This window comes from Erythrolamprus reginae, chromosome 2 (assembly GCF_031021105.1).
Source record: "Erythrolamprus reginae isolate rEryReg1 chromosome 2, rEryReg1.hap1, whole genome shotgun sequence".
Lineage (NCBI taxonomy): Eukaryota > Metazoa > Chordata > Lepidosauria > Squamata > Dipsadidae > Erythrolamprus > Erythrolamprus reginae.
This window is the reverse complement of record NC_091951.1, coordinates 143,693,985-143,706,113: the sequence shown is the minus strand read 5'-3', so window position 1 is coordinate 143,706,113 and position 12,129 is coordinate 143,693,985. Positions and strand designations below refer to the sequence as shown.

At 39.8% G+C, this 12,129-nt stretch overlaps 1 protein-coding gene across 3 annotated transcripts in view; it reads left to right on the top strand.

Annotated features, from left to right (window-relative positions):
• Positions 1 to 598: 598 nt before the first annotated feature.
• COX10 (cytochrome c oxidase assembly factor heme A:farnesyltransferase COX10) overlaps positions 599 to 12,129 on the top strand; it is a 121,009-nt gene continuing 109,478 nt past the window's right edge. Inside the window, exons 1-5 of one of the 3 annotated variants that reach the window (XM_070739743.1) lie at positions 620 to 805; positions 3,428 to 3,539; positions 6,209 to 6,279; positions 7,208 to 7,334; positions 7,538 to 7,859. In XM_070739743.1, coding sequence (XP_070595844.1) covers positions 7,242 to 7,334; positions 7,538 to 7,859 — 415 coding nt within the window. In that variant the 5' untranslated portion in view covers positions 620 to 805; positions 3,428 to 3,539; positions 6,209 to 6,279; positions 7,208 to 7,241. Of the gene's footprint in view, positions 806 to 3,427; positions 3,540 to 6,208; positions 6,280 to 7,207; positions 7,335 to 7,537; positions 7,860 to 12,129 lie in introns of all 3 variants that reach the window. The other 2 variants (XM_070739741.1, XM_070739740.1) reach the window with 2 other exon arrangements.

Below are 12,129 nucleotides of genomic sequence, written 5' to 3'. Positions count from 1 at the left end.
CCTAATGTCTTTTTATCTTTTCTATATCTATAATTATATTATGTTAAACATACAATACAATACTATATTTGTATGACAAATAAAATAAATAAAATAAAGATCACCTAAGAAGTAAACCAGCTATTAGATAACTCAAAAAGACCGAGTATGATGTGCGAGAATTTGGAAGACCTTACTCAGCCATGCAGTTTGCTGAGCGCTTCCATCTTACAGCTACTGTGCAGGGGGGGGGGGGGGGAATCACTGTATGCATGTATGTATGCGTGTGTAAGTATGTATGTGTGTGTGTGTATGTATGCATGTATGCATACGTGTATAACATATTTTTTTATCAAAGGCAAACGTAAAAGAGTCCAGTGTTCGAAGCCTTTCACGATTCGTTAACACTAGAAGCAGCAATCTAACTTTCGCGGGAGGGCAACCCGCTGCCAGCTTTCAGGGCGTTTGCCGCGTGGCAAAAACTTCCGCGGTGGCGGTGGAAGGCGGCGTCAACCTTGCGAATGAAGTTTCCCCGAACGCCTTTGGCTTTATAATTCGAGCTCGCTCGATCGCTCCGGAAGTCCCCGCCTAGTAACCCGGAAAGGAAGAGAAATCCGTAGCCGGGAAAGGTCGGGTTCTTATCCAAGATGGCGGCGCCCAGAGAGCCGTGTTGAAAGGAATGAAGGGCAGGCTGAGCGTCGGGGCCGGGGCCGGTCCCGCGGTGTCCTGCTTTACCTCAGGTTAAAGCCGGCCCTCAGATTGAAACGCCTCAACCCGACCGCAGCTTTTTGTTCATTTTGCGGCGGTTGGAGGCGGTTGACTCAAGGTAATGTCTGTGCGGGAAAGGTCGATGCCTCGGACTTGTTTGCCCTCCCTGGATTGATTATCCCACAGAAGCTGTGGATTGGAGTGGAGTAACGGGAGAGATGCTTCTTCCTCCTATTATTTTCTCTTCGTCAGATTTCTGCTTTTCCTCCGGATATTTCAAAGGGTGATTGGAGGTTAAGATCATGTTTTAGACAGCCCGTCGACCTCAACGGCTGCTTGTTTCATTGCTTTTCAAGACACCCGTAAAAACAAGAGGTTTCCACCTGAGATCATCCGTGGGCAGCTATTAAGCTCTAGCTAAAAGGAGGCGTTAAATCATAAATAAAAACAAGGGAGGGATGTTCGATTCTTTTTATGTTACTTATCCTGAGTGGAGTTTTAGATCCTGGTGACAGCAGGGACCAATAGTAGCCATCCTGCTCAGTCCTATCATTAAATCAAAGCTCTCTTGCAGGGATTTTTTTTGGGGGGGGGGCAATCCGTTTGTTTCTGCATATTTGTGGAATCCTCAATCTTGACAAGCATTTTTTCCCTAATTTTCTTACACACTACAGCACTAATCTGTAGTGCTAATTGGTGAAAGTAAAACTTTTAAATAATCCAAATGTTTTAAGTTTTCACTTCACTGTGAAAATGTTTCTTGTTTTAAAATGTCTATGTGTCTAAAAGCGTGTCTCTCTGCTTTCTGGAGGCATGTTCCATTAAATACTTGTAAGCTTTTAATACTTACCTTATGTAACAATTAACACATGCCTATACATAGAGACATATTTTATGCCTTTGAATCAGTTTTTTACTTCTCACATTAGTATCATTAAGGCCCCTCCTCCAAGGTTTCTTGGCAATATTTCAAAGGTGGCTTGCCATTGGTTGCTTGCTGGGGCTGAGAGAGTAACTGGCTCAACGTCAGTCAGCTGGCTTTTTACATAAAATACAATTAGAACTCACTGTTTCTAGTTTTCTACCCAGGTTATTTAACTATTGTGATATACTAATTCTGAAGCATATTTTATGTATGTAGAAAATGTAGAGGGGTCTTTGGTACTTTCTGAGCTTGCTTGATTTCTGATGATGTTATCTAGTTTGGGTAATAAAATATCTGCAAGAAAACAAGCAAGCTCGGAGAGCAACAAGAACAACTCTCCAGCCCCATTTCAACCATATTCCCCATTATTGATATATAGTTATTACAAGGAATTTTTAAATTTGATATTACTGAAACTCCTTTTTGTTGGATCTTTAACAACTATGATATATGAGTTTGAGCAGGAACATATGCCATATATTTGGGGGTATAAGACTCACCTTAGTTTTGGGGGACGTTGGAGGAGTTTGGGGAAAAAAATAATCTGCCTACCAGGTATTCATCTGGCTTGTCCTTAGCTTCAGCACATTAGTTTGCTGGTTTTGAGCCTACATGCTTGCTTTTTATCCCCTGGTGGGGGATAAAAAAGCAGTTTCAAAAACATTTCACTTCTCTTTCTCTCTCTTCAGAGAGAAACAATGAGAAAGTCAGGCAAAGGGAAGATCGCTTCGCTAGAAGATTGCTTCACTCATTAGAGCTGAAAAAAGTCAGAAGATTGCTTGTTAGCAAAGCACGGAAGATTGCTTCAGTGTTAGTTGGGGCTGAAAAAAGGCTCAGCTGACTGTCAGAGGGAGATGCTTAACTAGCAAAGCAGGGTAGATTGCGACCTCTTTAGAGCTTAAATAAAAGCTTAGTAAAAGCTACATTCAGAGTATAAGACACATCCAAATTTTCAGCCTCTTTTAGGGGTGGAAAAGGTGTGTCTTATACTCTGAAAAATACGGTACTTTGGATGGCTTTTTTACTCTTGACAGTTAAAAATATGAAATTTTATGTTTGCTTTATATCATAGCAAGTAATTTTTAAGTTCTAATAAACATGTTGCAATAAAAGAAAATCCTGATGTTAATGTTCAATACTTTTATGAGCTATTTTGAAGCAAATGTTTCATGTTACTGATGCTTGACTAATTGTAAGCAGTTTTGTAGCCAATGGGACTAGTAAAATAACTTAGCTTGGTTGTTTGAAAATAAATACTAAATGGTTTTCCTTTGTATTTGGCAAATTCTGTATAATTTTGGTCTTTTTAATCTTATTTCTCTTGTGTGTCTTCTTCTTGCTATTGAATTTGAAGATCTATATACCGTATTTTCCGGCGTATAAGACGACTTTTTAACCCCTGAAAATCTTTTCCAAAGTGGGGGGTCGTCTTATAGGCCGGATACTGCGCCCATTCCACAGCCGCGGGCGGGAGGAGGCCGGGAGCGGGATTGGGGGGGGGGGGGAGCGGACCCGCGCTCACTTTCGGCTCCGGGGACTGCGGGTGGCTATGGCGCCGAAAGGAAAAAGCGCTGCTGTTGCTGCTGTCGCTGCCGCCTGAGGCGGCGGCACTCGAATCTGGCGTGGTGGAAAATCTGGAGGCAGGCAAAGATTTTCCACCACGCCAGATTCGAGTGCCGCCGCCTCAGGCGGCAGCGACAGCAGCGACAGCAGCAACAGCAGCGCGTTGATGAAGCCGGCGAGGGAGCTCCGGAATCGGTTGGTGCTCGCCCGACGCCTTGTTTTTTTATTTCCCCCTTTGGTTTCTCTTCACAGGCGGGAGTTCGGGAGGCAAGGGAGCGCTCGAGGAGACAGCGTCTTGCGGCATCACGCAGCAACTTCTTTTTCCTTTCGGCGCCATAGCCATCCGCAGTCCCCGGAGCCGAAAGTGAGCGGTTTGCAAGCGGCGGAGATCCCGGAGCGAGGCTTCCATTCAGGACGGGGGCAGGAGGGAGGGAGGGAAGGGAAACGCAGCCCTTTGCCTCAACCCACCGGCTCCGGGGACTGCGGGTGGCTATGGCGTCGGGCGAGCACCAACCAATTCCGGAGCTCCCTCGCCGGCTTTGCTGGAGTGGAGCGCCACTCCCGGCGGCAGGAACTGCGGGGGGTAGCCGGCATAACGAGCCCTTGCTGCAGTTATCCGCGGCTTCTTTCTTCTCCGCCTTGCCTCCGCTACCTTTGCCTCTTGCCCGGCGGGGAGAGCAAAGGCGGCGGCGGGAGTAGCGGAGGCGAGGCGTTCCTGCCGCCGGGAAGCAGCCCCTTTACATTAGCGGTGGCTGCAACGGCACTGGCGATGCGGCCGCTAGCCGCTCCGAGCGGTGTGGGGGCTGCTTCCCATCCTCCTGCCAGCTTGCTCAGAAGGAAACCTTCTGAGAAGGAGGATGGGAAGCTCGGGACCGGACTGCGAGAGAGGTGGGCGTTCCCACAGCGCTCGGAGCGGCTAGCGGCCGGATCGCCAGCGCCGCTGTAGCCACCGTTGTGGGAGGAGCCTCAGAAAGAAAATAAGAGAGAACAAGAGAGAGGGAGAGAGGTGATTCTTGAAGCATATGGTAAAAAGCACCCAAATAATAAGAAACACCCCCCCCAGCCCACACCTGTGTTTGAAAAGAATAAAAGAGAAAAAAAACCCAGCCCTCAACTGGTTTTGGAAATGGTTCGAGTGTGTATACACACACACACACACACACACGTAAGGGGGGGGGAGAGACAGGGATGGAAAAAGAGGAGAAGTGAGAGGGAGAAGGAATGAGGGAAAAAGGGAGGAAGAGAGAGAAATGAGAAACATAAGAGAGAAAAGGGGGAAAGACAGGAGAAGAACCCAGAAATGAGACAGTGGTATAAATTTGAGGAGGGATGATTGATGATTGACTGTATTTATAAGGGGATGTTACATGGGATTGTATATATGAGGGGGTTATTTATGTGTGTGTGTGTGTGTGTGTGTGTGTGTGTGTGTGTGTGTGTGTATGTATGTATTTATTTATTAGATTTGTGTAATTTTGGTTGGTGATGTGCCCCAGGATTTTGTAAATGTAAAAAATGTGCTGCACCTCAAAAAAGGTTGAAAATCACTGCTCTAGCAAGTGGTAAATCAGCACTCCTTTTAACTGACAAGGGACCCATTTCTCAGACTTTGATAATTTCCCCAGGTATTTTTGTACCTACTTGACCAACATTATTAGTGGTTGCAAAATTGAATGTTAAACTGGATGCATTTATTTCTGCCTGTTTGTATTTGTTCTTATGTTTAACCATTGAAAATGTACTTTTCCTCCAAAAAGAATCATCTTTCCATATTTCTTAGGCAACATTTTAAAATAACTTTAAAAGCTGAGGTCATATTATTCACCCTGCTCTGTATCATAGCACACTGCACAGTACTGAAAATTGGCAGGGTCACTAATTAAACCCGACAAGTTAAAATCTGTTTAAGTGACATTGCAAGAGGATAAAGACAGAAAGTGCGGAAAGAGGAAAAAATGGATGGGCTGTTTGGATTGCCATATCATGATATCACATACAGATTCTCATTCCATAATAGATTCTCACATAGGTGTCAGCATGCTGCATGTTAGACTGAAAGATACCTGCAGAATAGATGGTAGGAGAAAGAAAAATAGCCAGGTTCACCTTTTTGTGTTGACAAATTATGATGAGTTATAATAATAAACTTAATTGTGGTGAGGAGAAATATGAGAGGCAGACAAGACAGATAGACAGAGACATATGGAGAGATAGACAGAAGAGTGTTCCCACTTGGCTCTCTCTCTCTAAATAATTCATTCATAATTTTAACAATAAGATCTTCATCATTAGTAATTAAAATATTGTGTTATCATGTTCAGAAATGATTTTTTTCTCAATGCAAGTACATCATAGACCTAGACTCAGTCAGGTCTATGATGTACAGAAGAGGGGTAGTCTTATACGGCGAGTATATCTCAAATTCTATATTTTAACTGGAAAAGTTAGGGGGTCGTCTTATACGCCCAGTCGTCTTATACGCCGGAAAATACGGTAATATGATTTTAGGAAATGCAAAATATCATGCACAGAACAACTATTTTTGGAATGCTTTATGTCTCAATTAAAGTGTGTGCTTGGATATAGATTGAAACAGTCTAGCTATGTTATTGTTTAGGAATAGAGAAAACCCTAAAAACATTGGCAGTGACAACTGAGGAAAAGTAGGCAAGGAAATACAGGTGAAACTCAAAAAATTAGAATATCATGTAAAAGTTCATTTATTTCAGTAATGCAACTTAAAAGATAAAATGTAATACAGTAATATCTCGCTACTTCACGTTTCATCTTTCACAGGTTTTTTCAAAGGGGGCTTAAATCCATTAAAATTTTTAAATCCATTAAAAATTCATAAAATTCTTCTACAGTACTGTACTCTATTAAAGAAACTGGTAGAATATCACATGTAGTTCCAGCTGAGAAACATTATAGAATGACTGTTTAATGCAAAGGGTGGGTTTTAAAAATCCAAATACTCGCTAAATACATTAAAAAAAATATTTCCTCTACTTCACGGAAATTCATTTTTCACAGCTGGTCTTGGAACGCATCGCCCGCGAAAAACGAGAGATCACTGTATATGAGAGAGACTCATTACATGCAAGGCAAGTTATTTCAAGCCGAGATTTATCATAATTGTGATGATTATGGGGTATAGCTCATGAAAACCCCAAATCCACCATCTCAGAAAATTGGAATATTACATGCAATCAATAAAAAAGGATTGTACATAGAACAATATCAGACCTCTGAAAAGTATAAGCATGCATATGTACTCAGTAGTTGGTTTGGGACCCTTTTGCAGCAATTACTGCCTCAGTGCAGTGTGGCATGGAAGCTAACAGCTTGTGGCACTGCTGAGGTATTATGGAAGTGGCCTTCAATAGTGGCCATCAGCTCTTCTGCATTATTCGGTCTCATGTCTCTCATCTTTCTCTGGTCATTGAACCAGGTTTTGGTGCTTTTAGCTGTCTGGGCAGGTGCCAAGTCCTGCTGGAAAATTGAAGTCAGCATCCCCATAAAGCTTGGCTGCATAAGGAATCATGAAGTACTCCAAAATCTCCCAGTAGATGGCTGCATTAACCCTGAACTTAATGAAGCACAGTGGACCAACACCAGCTGATGACATGGCTCCCCAAATTAACACAAACTATGAAAACCTTTGCATCTCAAGGACTCAGAGTATGGAGAAAGAATGGAGAGGCACAAAGAGCAAGATGCTTGAAGTCTAGTGCGAAGTTTCCACAAACTGTGTTGATTTGGAGAGCCATGTCATCTGCTGGTGTTGGTTCACTGTGCTTCATTTAATCCAAGATCAACACAGTTGTTTACTGAGAGATTTTTGGAACACTTCTTGCTTCCTTCAACAGTCGAGCTTTATGGGGATGATTTTTAATTTTATTATGCTGAACACTCGTTGCATAGGATGGCTGTGCAGAACTTCTCCTGCATTATATTTGATTTATACTGTACACCTATAGTTTGCTGTACAATACATTGTAATTTTTTTTTAAGAGGAATTTTCTTTTGCAGGAAAATTTTTGCAGCTCATCCAAGAAAAAACATCATGCAACAGATGCCATGCAAGTGTGCATGCTTCTTTAGAGTCACCAAAATAAAGGGAGCTACATTTCAACAGCTGAACTTCTTCAGACGAAAAGTAAGCTTATATAACATTGCATACCACCTCAAAGGCTGGAATTGATTACAGCTGTACAATTTCTGGATTGATTAATTATGAGCCATTATATCATTGTCAACTCTTAGCAATAACATACGGTAGATAAAACATCTGGTCTTTTAAGCCTCTCATCATTTTGCCCATCACAGTTGTAATTGAGTCTATCCACTTTTCTTTTCCAGTATGTAATGCAGCATAAGAAAACACTTTTCCAGCAAGCAAAGCTGAAGCCCGCATCAGCACTACCTCCTTGTGTGGGAGGACAGCGTTCAAGCGAAGAGACAATGATTGTCCATGAGGTGAAATCAATTTCACCTCTTCTGCCTCCCTTCTCAGAGAAACCAGTGATGAATGAAGAAACACTGAAGTTGACAACAGCTACTACAGTTGCAAAAACTGTGGAAGAATCAGCATCAAAAGAAGAAAAAGATTGGAAAGAAATGAAATTAAATATGGATACTTTGCCTAACATTTTGGCTCGTTTAACCAAAATTAGACTTACAAGTAGGTCTTTTTTTTTATGGAACTGTGCAATACATATATTTTCTTCTTTGCATTTTTATATTTTGCTTTTTCAATATTTTTTTAAAAAGGTTTTGCAGTATCATACAGTGAATTATTGATGAGTTATCCAAAATTTGGCAAAAGCGGTCAGACAATGACACACAAATCCATTACCCAATCACATCGGGAGCATTTAAATTAACTTAAAGTGTTTTACCGACTTTGGGAAAAAGGACTTTCAAATTAACACTTTTGGGTAATGAAGGAAAAAGTTTGGATTTAATCTTACATCTATTTAGCAAAAAGAAAGACCTCCAAATTCAGTAAATATGTTTTGGCATTACAACTTTGTCTATCATTTATCACTTCATGGAAGAAGGTGTAGCATTAGAGAGTTGGTTTCCATATTTTCATTTAAAAGTGTGGACAGTTCTATTTTTGAATTATGATTGAGTTTTGAGGAAAACTTACATAGATGAATAGGGTTTGAATTGATTTTCTTTTAACTGTGCTCTAATATATTTCACACACAGAAGAGAGGAAGAGCGATCCAGTGGATTTTAAGATTTGGAGATATATGCTAGAATGAGAGTAGTAGTCCTGCATCAAAACAGCTGCTTTTGCTAGTTTTGCTGTATGCTTCTGTATGATATTTATTCTGTCAGGGAATATTGGTGTGTCTGTACAATTAGAGACGTATTTAGTGAATAGGTGGGGGGTTTTGGACCTATTTAGTGAATGGCAGTAGATGGGCAAAAACTTTTTAAAGGATATTAAGCATGTCCTTATTTAATGCTGGCAATTGGGCCAAAATTTCCATTGCTAAGATATGTGATTATAAAGCACAGCATTATGTGACTGAACCGCTTAGCAGTGAATGTTCCAACATTATCATTGCCATGATTAAGTGAATCACCTTTAATCATTAAATGAGGCTCTCATGATTGTAGCTTCTCATTTCCTGCTGGCTTCTCCCTTAATCTTTGCTTGTGATCATATGACTGTGGGACACTGGGATGGTCCAAAATACAGGCTAATTGGCAAGTTACTGTTTAGCAGTCATGTGAATGCAGGGTTCTGCGATACCTGGAATTTTAAGACCCAACTGTAAGTGCCACTTGTTCAGCAATGTTGTAAGTTTATATACTTGCTGAATGAGTGGTTAACTGATAATCACTTATATTTTTGGGGTGGGGGTGGTCTTGAGATTTCAAAAAATGGGGTAGATAACAGAGATTTTTGTGCATTCAAATATTTTTGCTTCATGGAGGAAGAAAATATGAACATGAAGAATTACATGTTTACATTTTATAATAAACTTTATAATAAACTTTATAAACTTTATACAATTTATAAATAAACTATAAAATTAAGTTTATTTAGAAATAATTTGAGAACAATAATTGGCTTACCTTTGTGAATTTTGGAGCAGATACAGGGGCTTATTTCAATTATCAAGTCCTACTTCTACATTGCATTTAGGTTTCAGATAGGTTATTTGTTAATTATCTAACCATCCATCCATCCATCCATCCATCTATCTATCATCTATCTATTTATTGGATTTATATGCACTCTAAGAAACAGGTATTCAATTCAGTGATAAATGCTGTGTTACCACAGCAGCTGTTTTATAACAGCCCATTACTTTAAAAAATGTGTTCACAGTTCAAAAGTAATATGAATTTGAAATATTATAATATGTGTATTAGTGATAAAATTGCTAATAGCTTATTGACTGCCTCATTTAGCACCCCTTTGAAGTTATGAGGGTGTAAAAAAATAACCTAAGGGGAAGTAAGGTTGTAACCTGTTGCAAAACATGATTTCTGCTCTTCATCTTTGGTTGCTAAATGAGTACTGCCTGTAATGTTAACATCTTTTTTCCAGTTAAGTGACTGATAGCACACATTCTTAAATTACCAACTTTTAATTTTATAAATATCTTGCTGCTCTACTATACAATGCACATTCTTATCTGATTTTACAGATTCTAGGCAGCCACTGAAGTCAATTATTATTTTTTCTTTGCTTGGGTTCTCAGGACAGCAAAGTTACAATATTATATCTTGGTGTATGTGTTAAGTAGGCCATTAAATTGTACCACTTTGAATTTGGGAGAAAAAAAATAGTGTCATATTCTGTGAGTAACAAAAATAAAAGGATGAATTCTAGCAACTGTTTACATAATATCTAAAAATCCTGATTTAACATATATTCTAGTAAATGGTTACATAAATTAGCACAATTTGTGAATTGTTTTATACATGATACAGAAAATCAGAGAAAAGGTTAGGCTTGCAGAGGCTTGTGTAATAATGATCCTGATTTAGTATGATGAGTGAATGTTGTTAACATTATAATGTGCTTTCTTTCCAAGACAATTTTTAAAAAGTTTTGCTTACATTTGGTACAAATACTGTCAATTGTGAGAATATTTTAAGAATATAAATTTCTTCTAATGTTCATGATGCGACTGCCAGTGAAACAACCGTATAACTATAAACAAATGTAGGTTTTACTATGTAAACAAATTGAGTCTTTTACCACCAACCTACAGTCTCTTACAGTGTTTCAATCAGTAAAGTGTGAAAGTGCAAGACGAAAAATATTGGTAGACATTATTTTTGTAGCTTTCCTTGGGGAAATATTAAAATTTAGAGTAGTATGATGAAATTCTCCAACTATTCCCAATTAAAACAAAACTACACCTTTTCCCCACATTTTTGCTACACATTTGTCATAAAATTTGTGATAATGATTTGTATGCAGGGCTGTATGATGAAGAATGCCACAACTTAGTTGGAGGTTTTTTAGGCAGTAGGTGGGGGGACAGGACATAGCAAATATTGCTTGCAGCCGCAGAATTCCCAACTCCATAAGCCCTACCTAGTTTCTTTCGACCTCTTAATGACATTTCACTATAGGTACTCCTTGACTTACAAGCACAAATTGAGCCCCAAATTTATATTGTTAACTGAGATATGTATTGAGTTTTGCCCCATTTTACAAATTTTCTTGCCACATTTGATAAGTGAATCACTGCTGTCACTAAATTAGTAATATAGTTGTTAAGTGAATCTGGCTTTCCTGTTGAGTTTGCTTGTCAGAAGGCCAAAAAAGGTAATTACATGACCTCAAGACATGGCAAATGTCATAAATATGAACCAGTTGTCAAGCATTCAAATGTAAATCACATGATCATGTGGATGCTGCAATAGTCACAAGCGTGGAAAATGGTCATAAGTCATTTTTTTTCAGTGATGTAACTGAACAGTCACTAACTAAATGAACTTGTACGAGGAAGTGTTTGTAAGTACGAGCATGAGTATTCCCCATTTACTTACTATTTGTTCAGAAACCATTTGAAGTTACCATGGTGCTGAAAAATATCACTTTGCGGGCTGTTTACAACCTCTACATCTTAATCACGTGATCACCATTACAGTCAGTATAATATCGTCGTATGCCGGACCTGCATTCCCCCCCCTACCCCTCTACCCCGCTTGCTTCACAGGGAGCAGATTGATTGGGAAGAAAGAGATTACAAGAGAGCCCAGGATTGGAATCTATGGGAAAATTTTGCAAACATCTTACAGGTTTCTTTTGAAATCTTTTCCTTTCCAAAATCAATTTCAAATAGGAGCAAACAGCTTATAACCCAATTCAGACCAGAATTTCTAACTCTAAGGGAGGTGATCATTAAATGAGATATACCTCACTTTGCAATTTTTTTTTGCAATGGTCGTTAAGTCAATCACACGATCATTAAGTGAAGCTGGCTTTCCTCATTGATTTTGCTTGTCAGGAGCTGCCTTGGAAGGTTGAGAATTGTGATCATGTGACTCTGGGAAAGATAATGCTGGTTGCCAAGATTCCAAATTTTGTTCATAGGGCTCTGGGGATGCTGCAGTGGTTAAAAGTGCAAGGACACAGTCATAAGTCCCTTTTGATGTGTTTAAAGTAGCAAGCAGTTTACTCACTTGAAATCCATCTCCAATCTCTGCTCTGAAGTGGGGGATAAGGGTCAAACAAAGGAGAAATTGCTGATTCAGATTGCTTGCTTCCCCCCCTCCTCTGCAGAGCAGAGAAATTGAGGGGAAAGAAAGGCGAGTTCAAGAAAGCACATTGGTTGCCAGTACCTAGCCTCAAGTTGCAATTGATTGCATTGCTTTTGATGTATACAAAACACAGTATGCAGCACTTGAGTAGTCCAAAGGGCAAGGGAGTGGTTAGAAGGTAAACAAAAGCTGAAAGTGAGAAAATGGGT